The 26,411-nt window shown below is 42.8% G+C and overlaps 1 protein-coding gene across 2 annotated transcripts in view; it reads left to right on the forward strand.

Annotated features, from left to right (window-relative positions):
• The window catches only part of MEGF10 (multiple EGF like domains 10), a 178,648-nt gene that overhangs the window by 146,341 nt on the left and 5,896 nt on the right, over positions 1-26,411 (forward strand). For both annotated transcript variants that reach the window (XM_027547016.1, XM_027547017.1), the window contains exons 14-22: positions 6,121-6,267; positions 7,433-7,567; positions 8,087-8,215; positions 9,659-9,787; positions 12,278-12,406; positions 15,876-16,004; positions 18,451-18,687; positions 19,964-20,085; positions 21,494-21,617. In XM_027547016.1, the coding sequence (XP_027402817.1) occupies positions 6,121-6,267; positions 7,433-7,567; positions 8,087-8,215; positions 9,659-9,787; positions 12,278-12,406; positions 15,876-16,004; positions 18,451-18,687; positions 19,964-20,085; positions 21,494-21,617 (1,281 nt within the window). The remainder of the gene's footprint in view (positions 1-6,120; positions 6,268-7,432; positions 7,568-8,086; positions 8,216-9,658; positions 9,788-12,277; positions 12,407-15,875; positions 16,005-18,450; positions 18,688-19,963; positions 20,086-21,493; positions 21,618-26,411) is intronic.

Below are 26,411 nucleotides of genomic sequence, written 5' to 3' on the forward strand. Positions count from 1 at the left end.
ATAAGTGAGACGACTTTTCAAAATCATTATCCTGAAATTCCAGAAATATAATTAGGTCAATGTGTATGTGTATTTCCAGAGTAGTGGAGTGATATGCTTTGTAAAGTACTTCCCCAAAACACTAGAAACATGCCACTGTTTTTTTCTCCTTCCTTTCCTCTCTGACTTCAGTCAGCCAGATCACCTCTTTGCTGAGTGTTACAGCTAATCAAGATTTCTTTCCAGCTGTCTGGGAGGATAAGTAGCCTCCAGCCTGGTTCCCAACCCTGGCTAAGATCATTGTCACCTGGGAGCTCCTTTAACTTGTATATTCTTGGTCCCACTTCAGACCTACTGAATGACAATCTAGAGGGTGCCTGAGAAGGATGGAGCCATTGCCAGCCCATAACGTACCTTTTGTATAAATTTAGAAAAGGTTTGAAATGCCTCTGAGTGTGCTTCTTGGTAGTAGAAAGTAACAAGGTAGATTTATGCTCTGACTTAGCCCTTTAGCCAAAGGCTTTTGTGCAGTGTGCAACCGGCCCAGCCTTACTTGGTGGCTTTGTCTGTTACTTGAAAAGTAACCCCAGTAACTGTAGTGGCGATTACCCATCTGTGGGCTGGCCTCTGCTCTACCTTGCTATTCTAATGATTGAAGAAGTTGAAGTCCAGGGGAGCATTTCTGCTGCAGAAACCCTCATAGCCAGTGGCAGAAGACTAGAGGAAGCTTAGAGATTCCTTTCTAAGTGGCTCTACACACACCAACTTTGACCAGTTGAGTAAGGGAGCTGCAACTCCGGGTACTGATCTGTGACGCCTGAATTGTCATAGTAAGCAAATGAATGACTCACTATTTGGCCCTTCAAGGTATTGGGAGTGGACAGGGGAGTGGGAAAATGTAGCACATGCTTTGTTACATGTCTGTTTGTTACCTGGGCTTGGGAGAGGCAGTAACTTAAAAGCAGAACATGGGGTCCCTAAAGTGAGGGTGAAGGGAGGGACTCACCTTCCTAAACGAAAGGCTGCAGAAAAAGCCAGGCTTCCAGCTTTACCAATCTGCCCAGCATCCTGTCCTGTTTGCTTTTATCTGGGTCCAGACTAAGGCAGACCATGATTTCTGGTGTTGCCACTGCAAATGCAAACATCTCTGATTTACATTACTTATTTATCAAGATTGTTTTCAACGTGGTGACCAATAGCAGATCCTTTTTAATGGACCTTTACCATTTATGTTAATAGTATGCAAAGAGAAAACTTTGATTTAACAACCATTTGCTGAGTGTCTCCACCTTGTATGCAACTGCAGCGTTTGGTGCTGGGAGCAGGAAGATGAGGTGGTACCAGCTCCTGGGGGCAGGAAGGTGCTGACAGCTCCCAGGGAAGGCAGTGGGCGGGCAGAGGTGGATACGCTGGGGAGTTGCTTGTCTACACTACTGTATGCCTTGGGTGTCCAGAGGATTAGAAAAGCAGAGACAGTGTTATGACCAAGTATTCAGTTGCAGAGTGTCTTTGGTTCCTCTCTCCTATAATCACCAAATCCAGTGATTATTAACAAATCACACTCTTCAGTGTAATAGATACTTAGTAGTTGGTTGCTTGGGAACAGGACATCGAATTGAAATCATTTCCTTCATTCATTGATGCCCAAATATTGCAATACTGGCATAAGGAATATAAACAATTAAGCAAGACCAGGAGTTTGGGTTAGATCTCTGAGAGGGAGAAATAATAACACCCCAAATGATTTATTTACTGCATTCACATAATCACAAACGCCTAGTGAATGCTGATTTCACGTGAAGGCCACAGGCATAATGCATCATGCATTAAATGCATGAGCATTTCTTTAGAGCTGCTTAGCTGAAGTTTATCACGATCACTCAGCCATTGCCTAGCAACTCTTGAGGGCTATCAAAGAGCTCTTTGTCCTTGGTCCTGGCAAAAGCAGTCCCTCACAGATCTCCTTATCAGCGTTAGAACATTTATCAGGAAAAAATACTTCCATTGAACCAGAGAATCCTACAAATTTAAAGATATCCCCTTTGTATTTTGTCCCTTCTTCCAAATAGTGTAGGAAATTGTTTCCCAAAGTAACTCATATTAAAGCCTCTATCTGTACTTTGATAAACATTCCAAAGGAATTTCCTCAAGATATCCTTTAGATCTCCAGTTGCTTTATAATCTGGACTAACATTTAAAATCACAGACCTGAGCTAATAAAAGTCTGTCTTGCCCCAAATAAGTAAGGCAGACATTTCCACTCCCTTAGTTAGCAAGGGTCCTCATTTTAGGTATACAGAATATTAACATGTTGGGCTTCCTGGTTTGAATGTTCTTCTCATATCTTCTTCAGAGAAACAAAGAATGGTATGGTTGCTCCATCCAATTAGAAAATGGTCCTGAATATTATGTTGGAAAGAGGAACTGTGCTTATTGACTCATTCAAGAAACATTTATTTAGCATCCTTCATGTACTGGGCTCTGCAGTGACAATCATAGGCACCAACTCTCATGGGACTGTAAGAATTCTTATATTACCCTGGATGGAGTATGGACCAGAGAGTGGTTTTTCATCTGCATTCTCTTCTGTACTTCTCTGGAATTCATCTCCCTCAGGTGCCATTGATTTAGTTCAAGACCTTGCCATTTTTTCCACTGTTAACCCAGGAGGAAAGCTCATACTCCATAGAATGGCATCCTTGGCGCTTCCTTTTGTGACCACTGCCTGGCTGCCCCACTGTCTTTCCTGCTTTTTCCAGTGCCAATTTCAGCCGTCCCCAACACTGTTGACTTCTGAAGGATAGACACATACTTCTTAGGGCCTGAGCCTTGCACCACCATACTATTAGCCTGGGACCCTTCTCCACCTTCACAAGCTACTTCCTTCCCTGATCATGATCTCCAGACAGGATTGGATATGTCTTTCTGGGGCCATTGTCACTCTAGAGTTGGAGGTCTTTCTCCGAGAACCTGTCATTAGCAAGCCAGCAGTGTCTAGACCCCTTGAATATTTATTGAGCTGAATTATCTTTTCTGTCTTTGACAAATAAGAAACAAAAAGGTGTCTTATAGGACTCCAGCAAGGTTGGCAAAGAGTAAGATGAGATCAGTGGAAATAAGTAAGGCATAAAACACACACTCACACACAAAACCCAGCCGCCTACCTTACCCCATAAAATAGTTAAAGCAAACTTACAGTTCCCTATCCTGGAGAAAGTTTCACTGTAGGGTTAGCCTTATATGGAGGGCACATCAGTGTCCATACACTAACTGTGACCTAGAAAAGCACTTATCCCAGGGCTACTTCCTGAATTTCAGTCAGCCTTATAGATTTAAATTTCACAGTGATTTATTTCTTAGGCTTCTAACAGGTATGCTTTCTAAAATATTAATTTTCTAGAGGTGATAACCCCTCAGTAATAATAAATTTATCTTATCCCTTTCTGACTATAAGATGAAGCAAAAGATAACAGAAGGGCACAGAGGTCTGAAAGGGATGAATAGCAACAGGAGAAAAAGGTGAAGCAAGAAGGAAAAAGACAGCTTCCTGCCTTTTTCCTGGAATTGCCACCTGACTGAGACATGCTTTATATTTGTGTCCAAATAGACTTGGCATTAATATCTGCAAAATGATGACTGACTGTTACTAGTGATAGAGAAAAAGAAAAGGAATTGAATTTTCAGGGTGAGTTGGTAATAGAATTGTTAAAATTTACTTGCCAAAAAAAGACTTCTTTGTAGCCCTAAAATAAATTATTTAAACGTAAGCTTGATTCTGTTGAAATATACTCATATGATTAGAGAAAGAAGTCTTGATAGGTGATCTCTAGAATTACCTGATTCTCCAGAAATGAAATGATGGGTAAATTACGTGAAAAAAAAGCTTATCTTTGCTATGGATCTCCTTGCTATATCAGGGACCTTGTTACATCTATGAAAATTACCTTGATAAAGTTCATTTTAACTGATTGTTATGCTAACCAGCTGGACAAACTTATTACTGAGGAGGAAATAGGTATAAACAAAGGATCCCTTTATTCTGATTTGTCAATCTGCCCTAGAGTTATTTTTCTTAACGTGCTCTAATTGAGAATGTGCTAATTAATATGTAAATCATGATAATCTGTAATGTGGAAAAGCAGCATATACTTTTTGATCTAGAGTGTATTCCATTTCATTTTAACTGCAATTTATTAAGTGTCATGTAAAAATCTGTTAAGTAGCTGATAAATTAGACCATGTAAATGGCTGTATCTCTACCTCCCCCAAACTCCTACCCCAGAAAAACAGTGTCAAAACTCAGGATTAATTTTCAGGGTGATTGTCAGATTATCCAAATATTCACTGAGTTTCCACTTCTCTAAAATCCTAAGTGGAATTTGCCCAGGTAGCTCCAGACCAAAATGGCCAGGGTTGTCTGGGTCTTTATGAAGCTAGTGTCTCATTTTACCTGCTGTAACACAGGAGTCCTGGCTCATGATCAGAACCTGAACTTGAATTAGAGAATGAAACAGGTTACCTTTGTGGGTACTTCTTTCAAGTTTGCAAAACCAACTTTAGATGTACAGCCTCTTTCTAAGTGGTTTGGTCCTCAGTCCATTTGCTGCTTCTGCCTAGTAATTGTGTCAGAACACTAGCTTAGACTTTGGGACTGTTTTAGCGTGCTTAGAGAGTAGAGCATTTGCAATCCCATCTCAGTTTGCAAGAAAGATCAAATATTTGTGAGCTCAAGGGGAAAAAAATCATAGTAGACCAGAATTCTGCATTTTATTCTATGGGGAACACTTAAACCCCAGTTGGCTTCTAACAGGCCTGCTCGCCTTTCTTCAGCCAGCAGTCCAGGCTGAAATAACAGTCTGTTGTCAATTCCAGCGAGACACAATGAGGCCTGTGCTTTTTCATGCCTGCTTAACAGCCTTTACCACGCGGAAGACTTTCAGATGGAGAAAACCAGGAAGAGTGAAAAGTGGAGTTATTTCAGTAGAAATGACTGGCCACCAATTAACAGTGTTCACGTTAGGGTTTGGAACTGCTTCTGTGTTAAGGTTCAGGCCATGGTAACTTTTCTCCTAATCAATTTAAGAGCAAAAACTGTAATTCAAAACATGGACTTGTCAGCCTCCTCAGTGCAAGCAGAATTCGCATTCTGGAATCGTCGGAGTGGGAGTGGGCTGGTTCTTACCGTGTTTTCACTTGGTCGGAGGCCAGCAGTCGCTGGTTCACTCCTAATTATAACTCATTCTTATTGCCTCTCAATAAAGAGAGCATTTCTTTGAGTTGTGAAGTACTGTGACTTACAAGAAAGAGGCCCCTATGGTATTTTGAATACGAATTTACAAAGGAGACTTCCATTTATCTGAAATAAAACCTGGTTTTATTTTTTGCAACTTTGGATTTTCTGTATGTTTCTTTTAGGCATTTGTTCACTGGTGACTGACTCTAAAGTTTCTCTGTTTCCAGACTAAGATTTAAATACCTGCATATGGGTTCTCAATAATCAATCACTTAGACAACAGCTATGAGTAACATCATTTGTGATATCCTGCCTGTGCTGGATTAAATGTTTAAAGAGGAATTTGGTGGCACAGATTAGTATATCTTTCTGTCTTGCATAATGTATTTTCAAAATATTTTAAGATTATGTTTGTTTGCTCCAGGGGAAGATTTTCTTTATGTAAAATTATTTAACCACCTTTTTCTTACTTTATCTTTCCATGCTTTGCCTACTTTTCTATAAAAAATAAAGAATGGGGAAGGAAGGAAGGCCCTGACGGCTAAATCATATAGTATTTTTGATAAATTTTGCCTTCAATTGACAGAGCCCTTGGGCTTCTTCTCTGCTTTCTCCTTCCAAGGAAGAAAAATCAGTATAACAAAGATGTTGTATTCCTTCTCCTTCATGATGCTATAGAGAATAGTCCTGGGGTTATTTTAATGTTATGATGATATGATATATGATACAATATATGATGATGAACTGCTGTGTATAAGTGGATTTTAAGTTTTAGATCATCCCTGCTCACTGCTACCCATGATAACTCAGGTGTGATATGGTGACCTTGGTCCTGGTCTCTGACTTAGCATCCGAGGCGTCCACCCTCACAGCGTCTCACCCAGCCTTGCCTGTGTTCCTCGTTTCAGGTGTCCACTGTGACAGCGTGTGTGCTGAGGGGCGCTGGGGCCCCAACTGCTCCCTGACCTGCTACTGTAAAAATGGGGCTTCCTGCTCCCCCGATGACGGCATCTGTGAGTGTGCACCAGGGTTCCGAGGCACCAGTTGTCAGAGAAGTAAGTGTCTCGTTAGCCCGCACCTCCCGTCTTCCCTTCTCAGATCACCGTGTACACAATTTTGATCTCTCAGTTCATAGAGATGATCTGTTGCAGTCGAGGGCAGAGGAGTGGCATAGGTCATCCTGTCCTTTACAGAGCTGTCCTTGCTCCATAGCCCTGCCCCAAAGGCTTCATTTTTTCCATCCTTCAGGACTAACCTAACAGATGGGGCTCTAGCCATTTCTTCTCAGTAATGATTTCATTGCCTCATTGGCACCATCGTCAGTTTCCTGATCCTGCCTTAAACCTTGCAAATGGTGTTCCAGAAATCCATTGACCTGTAACTATTTTATTCAGCCGTTTTGGCATTGGCCTTACCTCAATTACCAGAAGTCAACATCAGCCAAACCTACTGGCAAATTATACATCCTGCTAGTAATCTGAAAGCCAGTGCTCTGGGGGAAAAGGATTGCAGAATTAAAAATGGGGACTGATGACATGGGTTAATAGAATTTTTGAGTTAGAGAGTATGAATCCATAAGATTTCCCTAGTCTTTTAGTAAATGTAATAAAAAATGAATATATGACTAATTATAAGATACATTATTCTATTTTTTAATGATTAGTTTTTGTACTAAGAGTTCTATGCTGTCTTTCTATACTTAAATACAAATAATGTCTTGTGAAGAACCTAATTATGAAGCATTTTGCTTTTTCACTTTTCAATCACAATCATTAACCTGAACCATTTTGAGGAGGGACAATCTTTTGATTCTGACTGTAGATCTATTTATTGCCAGTAATGACTCTTAAAGAATAAAGGATTAACATGTGAGTATTTATTTGGTCCTTGTTGGTATTTAGAATTTTCTTTCTCTCATTTATTTGCTCAATGAAAATTCTCCAGGCCCTTGCTCTATGCCAAGCTTCAAGCTAATTGGGGCCATAAATGGGAAAATAAAGAGAACTAAGACATTTGCTTGCCCTCAAGCAATTCAGAGTTTCCTAGCTTCTTTTCATTATTAAAAACTGCCCTTATTCCTTTTGTCGTTGATTTATGCTTGGAAAATTCTCAATATCACTAAAAATAAATTTTTTTTATCCCAAACTTGAACCAGATCCTTATGTGGAATACAGGAGAAACATGTCTCAGGGAAGATAACTATTTCCTTTCTGTTTTCAGTCTGCTCCCCTGGTTTTTATGGGCATCGCTGCAGCCAGACGTGCCCGCAGTGTGTGCACAGCAGTGGGCCCTGCCACCACATCACAGGCCTGTGTGACTGCTTGCCTGGCTTCACAGGCGCCCTCTGCAATGAAGGTAGGGTGCGCAGACTTTGGCAGAAATATGTGGTGGTGAGCACACCCCATACAGTCTGTCCTCAGGCTTCCCAAAGGACGCATTTGCAGCTAGCGGCGGCTCCTGGTATGCTGTGTCTGCAGCTTCTGTAAATATGGCTTTGAGCTTTGGGAAAGCTGGCTTGCCAGTCCAGCACAATCTCTTTATTCTTTGAGCTGTGCTACTCTTCAGTTTTAATTGGAAACAGCCTTCCATGAAAAATCAATATGAGGGAGGATTTTGATTCCCTGAGCGAGAAGCCAACAGAGATTTCTAAAAGTGTGGTGATGTCTCCTGGTTTGTGATGCCTTCATGAGGGTCTTTGGCTTCAGATGTTTGCAAAAATGAGCCCATTTAGGATGAGGGATGCTCTGGAGTGGAAGCACCTTCCCAGAGGGACAGCTGGATTGATGACCTTTAAAGTCGTTTCCTATCCTAAGAGTCTAGGCTTCTGTGAGATGAGATGTCATTATGAGTTTCTGACCTATAATTTATTCACAGTGTGTCCCAGTGGCAGATTTGGGAAAAACTGTGCAGGAATTTGTACCTGTACCAACAATGGAACCTGTAACCCCATTGATCGATCTTGTCAGTGCTACCCAGGGTGGATCGGCAGTGACTGCTCTCAACGTAAGTCTTGTTTGGGAACAACCGGTCGGCCATGTATTTCCATTTGTTTTCAGTTTCTTTAGGATCAAAATATGAGTATTTAAATAATCAAGAAATAATATATGAATAGTTAGAAGATTTTTTTAAAATTTTAAGTAGCTTTTCCCCCCTCATTAAGAGTTCTCTGCAATGATCCTGTGTTTAAATCTTTTTTTGCATTATTTTATTTTATTACTATTTTTTATAAATTTATTTATTTTAATTGGGGGTTGCTTACAGTATTTAAATCTAACTCATGCCTTGGAAAGAACCTAAACAGCTAGCACTTTGCTTATTCACTGAAATGATTTTCCTTTGCAAAATGAGGGTCTTGTACTCAGAAGCCATTCAAAGCTTCATTCCAGACTTCAAGTGTCATATTGTTTTCCCTTTGCTCTTGGGCAAAAACGGTACACACAATTATGGGAGAAATTTTTTTCTTTTTTTAAATTAATTCACATTTATGTATTATCTTTTGGGGGCCATGTTCCCTACTGGATAACCGTATAGAAATTGTAAGTGTTCCTTCTTTTAAGTAGTTATGTTCTTGAAGCATTGGTATGAATATAAAGCAAATCATTTTACCCCCATAATCTTATGTTACTTTATCTGAGGTTCTCATTGCTCTTTGATAGGCGATGACCCCTGATAATTTAGTTTGATTATGTTCTGCTTCGTCCAGTTAAGAGTGTTTATAGTAAATCTGTTCTCACATGAAAATAGGAGCCTTCGTGTTTAAAACAAGCCTCTCGGGACAAGTCTAGAGTGGAGTGACAAGTGCAGGTTTAGAGACCACAGACAAGAATTATGTGACCTTGAGTACTTACCTCAAGTCACACCATATTGCCCATCTAATCTCTACTCAAATGTCCTCTCCTCAGAGATACCTTCCATAAAGGAATAGCTCCCATCATTTTGTCCCCATTTCCCTATTTTATTTTTTCTTATAGTCCTTACTGCCCTTATGTTTTAGCTGACTGGCTGGGTGACTAGCTGGCTGGGTGGCTGGCTGATTGGTTTGCCTGCCTCCCCTACAAAAATGTAAGCTTTCAGAGGATGCTGTGGACCCTGCCTTGTTATCTGCCGTCTCCCCTGGACCTAGCACAGCGCTGGGCATATCTAGGTGCTCAGTGTGGGTTTGTTAAATAGCTAACTCTGTAAGCTTGGGATGATGTTTGCTCTGCCCACCTCGGTCTGCAGCATGTGAATGAATATCATATCATAGTGATGGCCACCGTTGGCACCAGCATCGCCATCTGGGTTTGAGCCCTGTGTGGAGCACGGTCGTTCTCAGTCCTGATGCTCACTGCTGACCCGTCCACTGAAGGAGCTGTGGACAGGTGGGATCAGGTGGGTGGGATCCTCTCTGTGGGGTGCTGGCCTAGGGACTCGCACTGAACTCTCCACGCTGTGCTGTGCTTTCAGCTTGTCCCCCTGCGCACTGGGGCCCGAACTGCATCCATACATGCAACTGCCACAACGGGGCCTTCTGCAGCGCCTACGACGGGGAATGCAAATGCACTCCGGGCTGGACAGGGCTCTACTGCACTCAGAGTAAGTGGCACGCCTTCTGAGGCTCACCAAAAGTCGGGGCTGGGGGGAGGCACTCCTGGGGACACGGCCCTACCCTGCACATGGATGAGCTGAGCTCATCAGGGTTCCTGGTATTGGAGGGTTTCTTCACCCAGTGACCTCTAGACGTCTGAATTCCTCTGGGTGATTAAGAGCTGCCACGTTCCAGGCTTGCTGTCCCCGGGTCATATCAGGACGCTGAGGTGGAACAGTGCCGTAAGTGACAGCGTGCAGCTTCTTTCTCTTCTCTCCTTTCACCAGGCCCTAGTTATACGGCTCAGTTGTTCTAGTAGCACAAAGATTGAGATAAGTGACAGTTACTAGAAATGAAGTGAACACAGCAAGCCTCACTGCCTGACCTAATGTGCGCTCTGGGAGAAGACCGATTCAGAGGTTCTAGAATTTTAGGGAGCTTCAGAGTCACCAGGCTGACTGGACTAGTACAACTGCTGACCCTGCTCCCAGAGTGTCTGATTCAGCTGGTCTTGGTGGGACCTGAGAATCCACATTGCTAACGCCCTTCCAGGAGGTGATATCAGTCAGGGATCATGCTTCAAGAACCACGCATTCTTTCTTCCATTTTATATCCCATAATGTCCTCACCACCTCTTCTTCTAGGAGACTTTTAGCATTATAGGGTATAATGTACAAAGGAATTCACAGCTCAGTGCTGTGGGGAAAAAAAAAAAGACTGATCTCTGCCCTTTTGTCTGCAATGCAATAAAGGAGGCAAGACAAGAGAGCACGCATTATGGTGATCATTGACAATAATATATAATTTCAAATCACGAAAATGAGCTAAGGAAGAAAGATGGGTCAGAAGTTAAGCAATTCTTATTTAATACTAATTAGAGAACAAAATTAGAGAATACGTTGAACATGTCTTTGGGAAGTTTCTAGAAGGAGATGTAGACCTTGAGCTGTGATGGTGTCTCAAACATATTCTGCCAAGATTGTATATGTAGGAAGTTTTTCAGCTCTTCAGGGGAAAGTACTTAAAACTTACAGTGTGTAATTCTAAAATTGGGACCTGCTTCAATCAGAGGGCCTTTTAAAGTAAAAGTAGCACAACTCAGTGGGAGGCACGTGGGGTCTGGAGCCAGACCTCCCTGTGTTTGTATCGTGGCCCTGCTATCCTGCCATTTGCTGGCTGTGTCACATGGACGCGATTCCCTTCTATAGAGGGAGACTATCCCTGTGTTTCTGGGCTACTGTAAAGATTTCATGAGAAGATGTAGGAAAATAATCTGGCACAGGGTAGGTGCTAAATGGATATGTAGCAGTGATGTCACTTGCTGGCATCCTTACTCTGCCTCTGTTTCTTGAAACATGAACTTTCTTTAAAACCACTATAAGAAAAAGCACATGTGATGCATGGAAACAGCCTGCACTGAAGCTTTCTTGATGGCGGAGAGCCCTGAGCTCTCCTGCAGGGCCACTCTGGCCCAGGAAAGCCAGGAGGGCTTGTGCATGTCCTCGGCCCAGTGGTCTTTGTCTTGAAAATTGTGCAGCAGTAAGAAGGCTCATTGCCTTTTTTTTTTTTTTTTAACAACGCACCCATGAAGTACAGTTTTGTTTTTTTTTTTTAAGTTCAGAATTCTACTATATATCTTTGCAGAAGAAGATGCTATTATCTAAATTAGTAACAGATACAGAAGACAGGCCTAGTAGCAGACTTGGAGACATTCTGTATTGTAAGTAGAAGCATGTAGGCAATTTTAGCATAAAGTACTCAGTTCAATTCATGGAATTTGAATCCAAGATTCTAATAGTTGAGTGAAAAAAAAACTAAAAGAAATGTTCCCAGACATCCAGGGGTTGATGGGATGCTTTTTTTAAGAAGACACCAAACCTTTTATGTGTTACCTGAAAAGAAATAATACAAATGAACTTACAAAACAGAAAGTGACTCAAAGACTTAGAGAATGAACTTATGGTTGCTGACGGGAAGGGATAGTTAGGGAGTTTGTAATGGACATGTACACACTGCTGTATTTAAAATGGATAACCAACAAGGACCTACTGTATAGCACATGGAAATCTGCCCAAGGTTATGTGGCAGCCTGGATGGGAAGGGAGTTTGAGGGAGAGTGGATATATAGATGTGTATGACTGGTCCCTTTGCTGTTCACCTGAAACTCTCATAAAACTGGAATCGGCTATACCCCAATATAAAGTAAATGGTTTAAAAAAAAAAAAAGAAGAAGAAGAAGATAGCAGCCTGCCTCCTGGGATACAAGTGATGGTTAAACTGCCCCAGGCATGGAACTGTTCTGCCTTCTGCTCAGGAAGCTTCCTCCAAAGAGCTCCAACTTGGGACTTCACAAAAGCTGTTGTAAGAAGCTTTGACTGTATTACTATCTTTATTCTCTCTCTACTGGCTCAGCATCCTTCAGATTCAAACACGTTGGAGGCAGAGCTGAGTTTCTCCTCGATGGCCTCTTGACTCTGCTGTCCTTCCTTCCCGCACAGGATGTCCCCTGGGCTTCTATGGAAAGGACTGTGCGTTGGTATGCCAGTGTCAAAACGGAGCCGACTGCGACCACATCTCCGGGCAGTGTACTTGCCGCACTGGCTTCATGGGGAAGCATTGCGAACAGAGTGAGTGTGAGAGCGTAGCATCTCTGGGTGCTGCTGTTTCCCTAGAGTCGGTGTTCCTACATAGCTGGCGATGTGAAGGAAGGACCCACAGCTCTGAGGGTGTTTGAGCTGATGGTTGGTCACTTCCCAGCACCATTGATTTCCCCTCCCAGAGACCTGGCCACCTTGGGATTCTTGCTGGCTGTCTTTGTCCTCAGAATTCTTCTGAGGAACTGACAGTGATCTGGGTGGAGGGGGTGTGGCTACGAGGATGAAGACAGTATTCAAATTTTCCATCTGTTCATCCTGGCTCTCTCTTCCTCCCCTTCTTGTTTTTGAAACGTGGCTGCTCAGAGCTTTAAAAGAGCCAGTCAAGTGTTCTTCATGGCAGAGGCAGAACCTGATCTCACGATGGAGGAATGTGCATTCAGGGGGGCTGGGCACCCAGGTGTGTGTGTTAGTTATTCAGTCGTGTCCTTTTTGTGACCCCATGGATGTAGCCCACCAGGCTCCTCTGTCCATGGAATTCTTCAGGCAAGAATACTGGAGTGGGTTGCCATGCCTCCTCCAGGGGATCTTCTTGACGCAGGGATCGAACCTGGGTCTCCCGCATTAGCAGGCAGATTCTTTACCATCCAAGCCACCAAAGAAGCCCACAGGAACCCAAGAGGAGTATGCACTCAAAGGGGCTGGGAACCCAGAGCCAGATCCACTATAGGGGCGGGGGTGAGTCTGTGCAAACATGGCTACGCTTTTGACAACTTTCTCTTGATAGTGGTTTTATACTGTTTCCACTAACTACTCCTCATCTTAATCTTAACAACCCTCCAGACAATATATTGCCTTCATTTTTTTGTTCTTGTAAAAAATCCCACTCAAGGAGAGTATGCTCCGTAGGAATCCCCCATCCTCATGTTTCCATTTCTATTCCATCAGCTATGCAGCTGCTCCCAGGGCTGTAAGAACATTAGCCTTAGACTTAATGTTTCAGAGTAGTTTATTATTCCTTTCTCTGTGACTTTCATTCAGCGTTCACACTGAATAAATCAGGCAATGGCACCCCACTCCAGTACTCTTGCCTGGAAAATCCCATAGACGGAGGAGCCTGGTAGGCTGCAGTCCATGGGGTCGATAAGAGTCGGACACGACTGAGCGACTTCACTTTCACTTTTCACTTTCATGTATTGGAGAAGGAAATGGCAACCCACTCCATGTTCTTGCCTGGAGAATCCCAGGGGCGGGGGAGCCTGGTGGGCTGCCACCTATGGGGTCGCACAGAGTTGGACACGACTGAAGTGACTTAGCAGCAGCAGCAGCAGTAGAGCTTATGAGGCTCACTCTCTTATTATAAATGACAGGAAAGGTGCAGCACGCTTCCTGCTTACAGAGGGTGTGCTCTTGAGAAAGACGTACCAGAGATTACATGGCTGTAGGGGCATTGTTGCCTGGAAAGGTCGGCAGGGCTTTGGCAATAAAGCATCATGCTCCCTCCATCAGGCTCCCTCCCCAGATCCTCATATCACCACTGGACAGTCAGGTTGTCTCAATCTTATTTGCTAAACTCTAGAATTGTGCTTGTACTAAGTTGCTTTAGTGGTGTCTGACTCTTTGCAACCCTATGGGCTGTAGCCTGCCAGGCTCCTCTGCCCATGGGATTCTCAAGGCAAGAATACTGTAGTGGGTTGCCGTTTCCTTCTCCAGGGAATCTTCCTGACCTAGGGATCGCGCACGCATCTCTGTCTCTGGCAGTGGCAAGCAGGTTCTTTACCACTGGAGCCACCTAGGAAGCCCAAACCCTAAACTCTAGAATATATTTGCATATCCTTGCATCTAGTAAATACCAAGAGTGATATTCAGGAGTCAGCCTGGACAAAGATAGCCCCATTTTAGTTTTGCACTGCTAGTTCATTTAACCATGAAACAGGTACTTGGTCGCACAGTTGCCTGCACACCACTTTGTGTATGCAATATAATTATGTGTGTACATGTCTACACATGTAATTATGTGTGTACATGTCTAAACATATAAGTAAGTAAGTAAGTGAAAGTCGCTCAGAGGTGTCCAACTCTTTGTGACACCATGGAATTCTCTGGGCCAAAATACTGGAGTGGGTAGCCTTTCCCTTCCCCAGGGGATCTTCCCAACTCAGGGATGGAAACCAGGTGTCCTGCGTTGCAGGTGGATTCTTTACCAGCTGAGCCATGAGGGAAGCCCAAGAATATTGGAGTGGGTAGCCTATCCCTTCTCCAGTGGATCTTCCTGACCCAAGAATTGAACTGGGGTCTTCTGCATTGCAGGTGGATTCTTTACCAACTGAGCTATCAGGGAAGCCCCCCTAAACATGTATGCACGTGTATATATACTTGGAAACCAGAATAGGCTTTAAACTGACTTTCACTTAAATGCTAGACTATTTATAGTCTTATTAAATAAGCACATCTTAAAGTACTTCCATGATTACTCTGAACATCAAATTAAAACGTCCCGATTTTTGGAGACTTCTCCTAATGCTCCTATGTAAACAGAAACCCTGTGTCTGACAGAGAACTCTGATAATAATTGTGCATCGCCCCCTGCTGCTCATTTTACAAAAAACATCTTTATTTTGTCATGAGGATTTTTACATTTAACATGCCTAGCCTATTCTTTGAAATTCATGCCTAACTCTTACACAACTATATCATAAAAATCCCATTATTTTAGTGTCTCAGACTTCAACCTGCAAATCCAAATTTTGAGGCTTTCTGTGGTAAATAAGAGCTTCCCTGGTGGCTCAGACGGTAAAGAATCCACCGGTAATGTGGGAGAACTCAGTGGGATCCCTAGGTTGGAAAGAATCCCTTGGAGAAGGGTTTGGTAACCCACTCCAGTATTCTTGCCTGGAGAATCTCCATGGACAGAGGAGCCCATGGGGTACCAAAAAGTCAGACATGGCTGAGCGACCAAGCACACACATGGTAAATGAAGTTCTTACCTAGAAAATTAACCAACTTGCCCTCTCCCTCTTTCCCAGTTCCCAGCTGAACTGAAGGCAGAATATGCCTTTAGGCAGATCTTAAAGCTTACAGTAAAATATGCATCTTCCCAAGGAAGCATCTCCGGTTTGTATTTTTCAGTGTAGTCCCCTTTTATCCCATAGTTTTGCCTGGTGGCATCATCTCAGGTTGCCCTTAATGATGATCTTCATCAGGTCTATTGGGATTCCTCGTACTCTCTACAAACCTCCATCAAGGAGGGCATGTAGACTCGGAAAGAGCCAAGAGCTGTGATGAGAGTCTCAGTCTCCAGTCCGTTGCCGCCTGGCCTCTAGAGTCCCAGCGTGACTCAGAGGATGCCAGCCAGCTGGAGGCCACCCTGGATGGTTCAGGTCTCCCTGGACAGGGATCCCCTGAAAGGGCTGGCCTCCAGGCACACCAGATCATACAGTGAGACCCTTACCCCAGGTTCCCAAGGCTGGAGAGCTACATTGGACTCTCATCTCCTTCTCAGAGTGCCCTGCAGGAACGTATGGCTATGGCTGTCGCCAGATATGTGACTGTCTGAACAACTCTACCTGTGACCACATCACCGGAACCTGTTACTGCAGCCCAGGATGGAAGGGGGCACGATGTGATCAAGGTAAGGATGCACAGATGATTACTCAGGTGGAGACACTGCAGCTCAAAGAAGCTGAGTGATTCGCCCGAGGTTACCTATGTTAATATCTGTAGTAGAATATATTAGGATTTCCAAAGCTCATGACTTTTCCACTGTGCCTTCAATTTTTTCAGCTTTATTGAGATATAATTAGCTGTAAAAAAGCAACACACATATATATAATTATACTTTGTACACACACACACACACACACACACACAAATTGGGTTGGCCAAAAAGTTCATAACGGTATACAGAGAAACCTGAATGAACTTTTTGGCCAGCGCAATACAACACATATGTTAAAAAACAAAGAATACCACTTGATGAAATCTGACATATCTAGACATCCATGAAACTATCACCACAATAAAAATAATGAATATATCGCCACCCCCCAAAATTTCCTCATGCTGTTCCCGACCACCGCTGTCCTCTAGGTCTCAGGTGAAAAGTGATCTACTTTCTGTCGCTAGAGATTAGTTTGCATTTCTTAGAATTTTGTATATGTAGAACCATACTCTCCTCTTTTTCATCTGATTTTGTTTGCTTAGCATAATTATTTTGAGATTGAACCATGTTGTTGGGTATCTCCATACTTCAATTCCTTCTGTTGCTGAATAATATTCTATTACGTGGTTATACCATAATTTGTTTACCCATCCGTTCACCTGTTAATGGACATTTGGACTGCTTCCAGTTTGGGCTACTGCAGATAAAACTATTGTGAACAATAGTGTTTCAAGTCTCTGTGGCATCATAGGGTTTCTTTTCTCTTGGGCAAGTTCATAGGAGTAGAAGGATTGGGTTGTATGGTGGTTGCATGTCTAGCTTTTTAAGAACCTTGTGCCCGTGGTTCTTAACTAGGATGCGTGGTACAGTCATCTGGAAATGACAGTCATCAGTAATCAGTCCTACTTGGGCAATTCTGATTCTGGGATAGATGGCGCCCTTGAGAAAGATGGTTCTGAAGCATGAGAGCTCCTAGTGCAGGTGGTCTTAAATATACGGGTGATAAAGGCTTTTAAAAATTCATATAGAAATTTCATAAAATTCTTGTAAGTGGAGTTATCTTAAACTGTACACTATGTGGGTATTTGTATTTAACTTTCTTTCATAAAATAACTTTGACATGTTCATGATTTGTACTTGGCCATCATAAAAATCTGACATCATATTCCACAGTCACATCATTGTTACAATGCATTGTGCATTGTGATCACACTACATTGGCCTTGGTTCCTTTCGAGGCAGGTTGTCTTATAAGAAGTTCCAGCATTTAGAATCATATAGTCATAGGGACACTTGAGCTGGAAGAACCTTCATGAAGGCCAGTTTCCTCTTTTACAGATGATGAAACTGCAGCCTAGGAGCTTAAGGGAAAGTTCAAAATGTATGAATCAGTTTTTTTTAGATGCCAGGTTTCTTGACTCTCAACTCATATCACTTGTGTCTTCACTTGATGGAACTTGAGGGAGAACCATGTAAAGCGAAATTTTGAATTTTAATAAGTAAGGTTTTAGGTGAGGTGATGTTACCTGGTATTGGGACAGATCTTTCTGTCATAGAAAATTCTGCATAGAATATATTTTCTGATCTTAGGACCTTTCTGAAATTAGGACCAGACAGATCCTGATCTTGGACTAGATTTATAATGGCTGCTGCTGCTGCTACTAAGTCAGTTCAGTCGTGGCTGACTCTGTACGACCCCATAGACAGCAGCCCACCAGGCTCCCCCGTCCCTGGGATTCTCCAGGCAGGAACATGGAGTGGGTTGCCATTTCCTTCTTCAATGCATGAAAGTGAAAAGTGAAAGTGAAGTCGCTCAGTCGTGTCCAACTCTTCGCGACCCCATGGACTGCAGCCTACCAGGCTCCTCCGTCCATGGGATTTTCCAGGCAAGAGTATTGGAGTGGGTTGCCATTGCCTTCTCTGAGATTTATAATAGACTTATTCTTAATTGGAAGGAAAATTACTTTCCTCTTAGAAATGCTAAAGAGAGACATACTATTAAGTTAGGGACTTGAGTTAGCCATTCATAAACTTAATGCTGGATAATAAACAAAAAACAATAAAAATTAGATAAATTGTTATCTCCATCTCATTTCTGGTCTAAGCATTTAATCAGAAATCGGGGAGATGCTCCCAAACCCTACTGTTGAATCTTTGGGTTCTCTTTTTTTTTTTTTGAGCCTTAGAGAATCCTTCTTCTGGACACAGACAAACCAACAACGTCCGGTTTGTGTCCGAAAATGAAGAATGTTTGTTCTTCCTTCCTGCTCTGTTTTCAGAAGTTTCCAAATGAAAATTTCATGTACTGAAAATACCCAGGCTTTATTAGCACTGTGGGAGATTTTTGTAAATAGAGATCAAATATCTGTCCGGCACATTGTCGTCCTTGCTCACATCTCTTTTCTTCCGTTTCTAGCTGGTGTTATCATCGTGGGGAATCTGAACAGCCTCAGCAGGACCAGTACGGCTCTCCCCGCTGACTCCTACCAGATCGGGGCCATCGCGGGCATCATCATTCTCGTCCTAGTTGTTCTGTTCCTCCTGGCGCTGTTCATTATTTATAGACACAAGCAGAAGGGGAAGGAGTCGAGCATGCCAGCGGTTACCTACACCCCTGCCATGAGGGTCATGAATGCAGACTATGCCATTTCAGGTGAGACTGGACTCGCTAGAGGCATTTCACTCATGAAAAGCGAGACTTCATCCTGGTTCTTTGAAACCGAGTGTTAGGCTGTGCTGCCCGTTGGTACTGTCCATTAGCCTTGAGCAGCTTTTATGTTTGGAGACGACGCATTGTTAGAGATGTGTTTTATGTGTCAACAGTGGTAAAATCATCACTGTTTTCTCTTATGAGAGATTTAAAATTGGGTTCATTATATGGTTGCTTTAAATGTGGGGAATGTCAACCTAGAAGGAGCTTTGCTGGACGCCTGATCCCAAGCTGTTGCCATATGTGGGGGACAGGGACGGGAGAGGACGAGGTGCCATAACTTCACCAAGGTCATGGAGCAGATCAGGGAAAAAAAAACAGGTCTTCTGTCTTTGGCCTTGGGTTCTTCCCAGGTACCCTCTAGCCTGTCCTGGAGCCCATGTACATTATTAGTCACACAGCAACCAAGTCACATAAACAGTTCAGGGGGATTAGCAAGAACCAAGGCTGTTTTTTTAATAAAACCCCTGAATCTTCCTTTTTGTCACAAGACCCCATAAAAGTAAATTTTTAAGTAATGCATTCAGTCTTCAGAAGATTCATATAAGTGAAGAATTTGCAAACTTAAGGTATTTGTTAATTTGGGGGCAATCAGTGAAGGGTTTCAGGTTTATAAATAAAGTGATTCTGGGGGAATTCATAAAGTAGCTGATTTACTTAGTGGTGTGTTTCTAGTGCAGAGTATTGTCTGGACTTCCCTGGTATTCCAGTGGCTAAGACTCCATGCTCCCAATGCAGGGGGTCTGCCTTCAATCCCTGATCAGGGAACTAGATCCTACATGCCTCAACTAAAACCCAGCACAGTTAGATAGATAGAAATATGGATGGATGGATGGATGGATTGATAGGTAGGTAGGTAGATAGATTGATTTACAAGTAGATAGAGAAATAGAAAGAATATTGTGTCAAGAGCTCAAGTGTTTAAACACAGAGAAAAGTTACAGTGGAAGAAGCTTCAAAGCAATGCCTTCCCAGCTTGTACAAGCCCCAGAGCAGAGAGCAGTTGTTGGTGGATGCTTTCAGACTTTTCCAGGAGGTGGGCAGAAAGGCAGGCGCCTGCTGCTTCCACAGGCTTCTCTGAGCATGCCGGGCAGGAGGGGATTCTGCCCGCTTGTGATCTGGAATCAGTCCAAACATTTGTTCTTGTTGCTTCACTTCCCTCTTTCCCACACACGTTTAAGGAGCCTGCCATCTTAACCATTTCCTTCTTTGTTGTCAGAAACCCTTCCTCATGGCAACGGTGGAAATGCTAACAGCCATTACTTCACCAATCCCAGTTACCACACGCTCACTCAGTGTGCCACATCCCCTCACGTCAACAACAGGGACAGGATTGCCAAGGTGAGGGGAGATGGTCCAGGTCACTGGGCGGGGTAGGGGGGGAGAGGGGGAGAGGGATGGTGGGGGGGGGGGGGGGGTGGCAAGAGCAAGGAAGCAAGGAACAGGCATGCCTGAGGGCTGCAGTTGGCCAGCTGCCATTCCACATACGTACATCAATTACCTCATTTATTCCTCCAAACAATCCCGTGGGTGTGTATTAGTATCTCAAGTTTACTGACAAAAAACCCTAAGGAACAGGGAACTTAAGTCACTTCCAAACATAGCTTGTGAGAGAGGCTGCAGCGAGGTGAGTCAATCTCTCTGTCTCTGCAACTTGTACTGTTTCCATTGCACTTCTTTTGGAAAATGTTTCTAATATTGCATGTGGTTTTAAAATAATGTCTCATAGCAGACCTATAGCAGACTCTGGTCTGGGTAAAATTGGCAGGTTTGTCTTTTGTGATCCCCTTCTGGTACCCTTTCCTGGCCACCTGTACTTGGGTAATGACAACAATAATATGCATTTATTTATTTTGATTGAACCATACGAAATTGCAGTTTTGTGGGTAAAAAGTTACCAAACAAAACAACCTAATACTATGTGCCAGGCATTTCTAATCATTTTACAAATATAAATTTGTTTAATCTTTATGCCAATCCTATAACTTGAGTGATTATCCCATTTTACAGAGGCCCAGAAAGATTGGAGGCCCAGGGCTGTCTAGAAGCTGGAGCAGCTCCTCTGGACCCATCCAGCTCACCACCAGGCCTCTTCCAGAGTGCTCCAAAATCCCAAACATTTCTCTCTTCCAACTGTGCTCGAGTTATATTTTCAATCTCCATTGTCTAATTCCAGCTCTCTATTAGAAGAAAACCAAGCTAATTAAATTATTCAGTTGCAGTTAAATTAATGCAGCTAGATTTTAATTATAGTACCTCATAGTTAAATAGCATTTCATATTCTCCAGAGACTTTGGTATTTATCATACGATTTGTTCTCATTCCCATTCAGGGAGGGACCAAAGTTGATCATATTACCTTCATGCTTATAGCTAAGAAAACTGCTAAGAATGACTCCTACATGATTATACAGTGTTTGATGGGAAGGCTCAGGAATTGGGTTTTTTTTTTTTTTTCAGTTCAAAGTTCCATGTATGTAAATCCAAGTGAGGCCTAATTGGCACAGAGCACCAACTTAAAATGAAGAAGTAAGGTGATGGAGGGAATGGTTGGGGCTGAGGGGCACCTACTCCTGCTGCCTCTAAGTCCCACCAGGTCAGAAGCTTCACCTCTGTCCCTTGGTGCCTCCTCATGTAAGGACCAGTCCTTGATATGCTCCATGGACCTGCTTTCCTTAGATGGGTAACACTGCACTGCGCCATATTGTATTTTCTTTTTTAAATCTATTTGTTGTTTATATTTTTAACAGTCAAAAAATAATCAACTGTTTGTGAATCTGAAAAATGTGAATCCCGGGAAGAGAGGCCCTGTGGTAGATTATACAGGCACGCTGCCTGCAGACTGGAAACACGGCGGCTACCTCAACGAGCTTGGCAAGTTCCCCATCCCCCAACCTCCACCAGCATCTTTATCTTTTAGTCACTTCAAACACTCAGAGATTCACGACAGTGCCAAAGCAACTATTGAAAATATGCACAGGAAAAGAAAGACATAGCATTACACCTAATCCCTGTGTGGGGCTTTTACCGTCCCAAGTGCTTTATTTACTCAGCATGTATTGAGTTCTTACTGTGAACAAGGAATCAATAAAGAGGCAAGGATCACTGCCTGTTTGTGGCTTACACTCCACCTTTCCATGTATCAACTCAATTCTCACAAGTACTGCTGTAGGTACCATTATTAGCATCATCATCTCCCTGCTCCCGTTGTGACACTGCGTCATAACGAAGTTAAGTCAGTTGTGGAAGTCCTCAAAGCCTGTGACATGGTAGAGCTGGGATTTGAACCCCGTCAGCTTGGTTCCAGCATGTGTGCTTCTCTTGGCTCTCTGCTACACAGGTTCGATCCCTGGGTTGGGAAGATCCCCTGGAGGAGAGCATGGCAGCCCACTCCAGTATTCTTGCTGGAAAATCCATGGACAGAGGAGCCTGCTGGGCTACAGTCCATAGGGTTGCAAAGAGTCAGACACAACTGAAGCAACTTAGCACACATGCACAAGCTGAGGTACCCTTACTTGAGGCCCTTTCCTCTTTTAGGTGGGAAAATGGAGATATCTTTGGGAATATAGTGAGTCAGAGGTTCTCAAACATCTGGGAATCAGAACACTTTCATGTAGTACCCGTGGCTGATTCATGATGTATGGTAAAAACCACCACAATGTTGTTAAGTAATTAGCTTCCAATTAAAATAAGTTAATTTTTTAAAAAAGTAATCAAGGATCCCCAAGAGGCCCTACTAACATGGGTTATATTTATTGATATTTGCCATAGTAGAAATAAAATCTGAGGGCTATTTATTAATTTATTGATGATAACAAGTCTTATTTCCTGATAATATAAAATGCATTTTTGTGAAAAATGACTTCTTTTTTTCAAAATGAAACAACAAAAAAATTACTGAGAAGGATGGCCACTGTTTAACACTTTTATGACATCTGGCTTAATAGAGGTCAGCTGAATTTTCATAGCTGCTCTGCGTCCAGTCAAGAGTGATGTCACACTTGGTGTGGCTCCTGGAAAACTCCACCGTCCACCTGAGAGGATAAGAGTGGAAAGGACAAACAGTGCTGTACTAGGACAAGAATTGTTTTAACCTCAGGGCCCTCCTGCAGAGGGCGTGGGGGGACTCCACTTAAATAACTGCTGTGACTCCACATTGAGAGTGTGGTATATTCTTATTCTCAGGGAGGAGCTCCACGTAGTAACTAACATGAGTGCAGTGTCTTATGGGCACTTTCCCATGTATTGAAAGCAAACCCTTTCATAGGTATTTATTTAATGATAAGGTTGGAAGGAAGTCTCATTAATTTGGAATTTCAGGTAAGAAACAAATAATTTTGGGGTAAGTATATCCCAAGTATCGCACAAGGCACACTTATTCAAAAAATGATTTGTTGTTTCTCTAAAATTCAAATTTCACTGAACTTGCTATGTTTTTGTTTGCTAAATCTGGCACCCCTCACTGTGTGGGCCCTTCCACATATCTTGTTTTATAAAGGAAGAAACAGGTTAACTCTTGTCTTAAGATTTCATGGAAGGAAGATGGTAAAACCGGGTCTCATAGTTGATCTTCTGCCCACTCCCTCTCTGATCCTTCTGTGAACACCTTAGATGTCAATTCATCTAAGCCACTTGCAGGAGCCATGGGTGGGCTCTGGAATCCCCTATTACTATGGAAATAGAAAATAAGTTCAAATGCTTAGCTTTTATCTGAATTCTTCACTAACATTATCAATAGGATGAGTATTTCCACACACTTACAGTAAAATTATTTATATACCAGATTTACATTATAGTTATTGGTGAAATCATTTAAGTTTAGGGAGGTTAATAATCTAGCTCAAAGAAGTCCATGAATTGTGTGGTCGTGTGTGTTAGTCGCTCAGTCGTGTCCAACTCTTTTCGACTTCATGGACTGTAGCCCACCAGGCTCCTTTGTCCGTGGGATTCTCCAGGCAAGACTACTGGAGTGGGTTGCCATTTCCTTCTCCAAAAAGGCTGATGAAAATGTGTAAAACCAAGATGATAACTTAGTTCTTAGTAAAATACCACCCAGCACTAATGAGGGAAAAGTTCTCTCATTCCATCTCCACTTAATGCAGTTTGTCCTGATTCCAGGATACACAGTTACTGTAATGGTCACATATAAATTTCTCTGCTTTCTGTCTCAGTGAGACCCAAGGGACTGATTATTAGGAACATAAAATCTTCATTGGAAATTCTGGATCTCCTTGGTTTGTTCCCATCCAAAAGTAATTCTGCATTTAATATCCCTGTGAAGTTGTGGCATAGAAAAATTCTTCTCTTACAAAGAACAGAATATGGCTCATTACGGATAATGAAGTGTGCAGTGTTTTAAATGATGGAAAAGTTGTGATGCTGTCTGAAAGAGCCCAGAATTTGACGCAAAAGCCCTGAAATCAATTCCTAGTTCTGTGGTATGACACTTGCAGTCACCCTCTCAAGGCTGATTTGTTCATTTGTAAAATAGAGATCCAGTCCCATCACTTCATGGCAAATGGAAGGGGAGAAAATGGAAACAGTGACAGATTTTATTTTCTTGGGCTCCCAAATCACTGCAAATTGTCTCTGCAGTCATGAACTTAAAAAACCCTTGCTCCTTAGAAGAAAATGTATGGCAAACCTAGACAGAGTATTAAAAAGCAGAGACATCCCTTTACTGATTAAGGTCTGTATAGTTAAAGCTATGGTTTTTGTAGTAGTCATGTACAGATGTGAGAGTTGGACCATAAAGAAGGCTGAGTGCTGAAGAACTGATGCTTTTGAACTGTGGTGCTGGAAAAGACTCTTGAGAGTCCCTTGGGCCACAAGGAGATCATACCAGTCAATCCTAAAGGAAATCAACCCTGAATATTCATTGGAAGGACTGTTGCTGAAGCTAAAGCTCTAATACTTTGGCCACCTGATGCAAAGAGCTGATTCACTGGAAAAGACCCTGATATTGGGAAAAATTGAAGGCAGAAGGAAAAGGGGACAGCAGAGGTTAAGATGATTGGATAGCTTCACTGACTCAATGGACATGAATTTAAGCAAACTCCAGGAGATGTTGGAGGACAGAGTAGGCTGGCGTGCTGCAGTCCATGGAGTTGCAAAGAGTCAGACACAACTGAACAACAAAAACACAAAAAAATAGAGATAAGGATCATGTTCTGGCTTATTATATTAATTTGATTAATTTGAGCATTTGAAAAAAGTAGATTAATTTGAGCATTTGAAAAAAGTAGATTAATTTGAGCATTTGAAAACACCTGTCCAGACACTGAGACAGATGGGAGTTTATGAGAAAGCCCACTTGCTCCCTTGTTAAAACTGCGCCCTGATCAACCAGGGCAGAGGGGAGGGAATCTGCCAAGCATGGCTAATCTCGTAGCCCCACTCTTATTCCCTAAGTTGTTATCCACCCCATGTTGCTTTCATCCCTTGGGGAAGGCTAGATCTTGCATAGCTAAGATCAAGATGGACATTTAAAAAGACTTTGCCACAGCTTGGAGGTGGCCAAGAGAATTAGGCAAAGGGTAGTGTAGACTTCTGGAGAAGGCAATGGCACCCCACTCCAGTACTCTTGCCTGGAAAACCCCATGGATGGAGGGGCCTGGTGGGCTGCAGTCCATGGGGTCGCTAGGAGTTGGACACAACTGAGTGACTTCACTTTCACTTTTCACTTTCATGCATTGGAGAAGGAAATGGCAACCCACTCCAGTGTTCTTGCCTGGAGAATCCCAGGGACGGGGGAGCCTTTTATCCTGTCTTCCTGAACAACTTGGTGCCTTTCCCACCATCTGGGAGCCTGCCTGGCTATTCTTCACATACCAGACTCAAGAGAGCATGCCTGAGAGGGAAACATCCCTGTTTCCTGTCCTCTAACAGTTGACAGTAGACACACACTCTCTCCTTCAGGGATCCTCCCTCTTTCTCCACAAATGTGTACCCCCAGGGAATATCACCTTCTGAACTTGAGTTTAATATCACTCTAAGAAAATTATACACAGACCTGCCATGCAGGGAAATAATTTCCTTACCCTTCTCATGCTATGCTATGCTATGCTAAGTCGCTTCAGTCATGTCCGACTCTGTGCGACCCCATAGACACAGCCCACCAGGCCCCGCTGTCCCTGGGATTCTCCAGGCAAGAATACTGGACTGGGTTGCCATTTCCTTCTCCAATGCATGAAAGAGAAAAGTGAAAGTGAAGTTGCTCAGTCGTGTCTGACTCTTAGTGACCCCACGGACTGCAGTCTACCAGGCTCCTCTGTCCATGGATTTTCCAGGCAAGAGTACTGGAGTCGGGTGCCATTGCCTTCTCTGACCCTTCTCATAGTTATTTGAATATTCATCACAAGTTACTACTTTACTTTCTGTTTTTAGCCTAAATCCATAACATTCTATTAAAGAATAATTGCAGATACCTTGGATTGCCTACAGATAGACTGCATCTGAGGGTGTTGTGACACACAAAGTGTTACAGTAATTGATTGGTGCAGCCACTGTGGAAAGCAGTATGGAAGTTCCTTAAAAAACTAAAAATAGAGCTACCATATGGTCTAACAGGGCTTCCCCAGTGGCTCAGTGGTAAAGAACCTGCCCACCAATACAGGAGATGTGGGTTAAATCCCTTGGTTGGGAAGAATGCCCTGGAAAAGGGCATGG

The sequence above is a fragment of the Bos indicus x Bos taurus genome, chromosome 7 (assembly GCF_003369695.1).
Source record: "Bos indicus x Bos taurus breed Angus x Brahman F1 hybrid chromosome 7, Bos_hybrid_MaternalHap_v2.0, whole genome shotgun sequence".
Taxonomy (NCBI): Eukaryota; Metazoa; Chordata; class Mammalia; order Artiodactyla; family Bovidae; genus Bos; species Bos indicus x Bos taurus.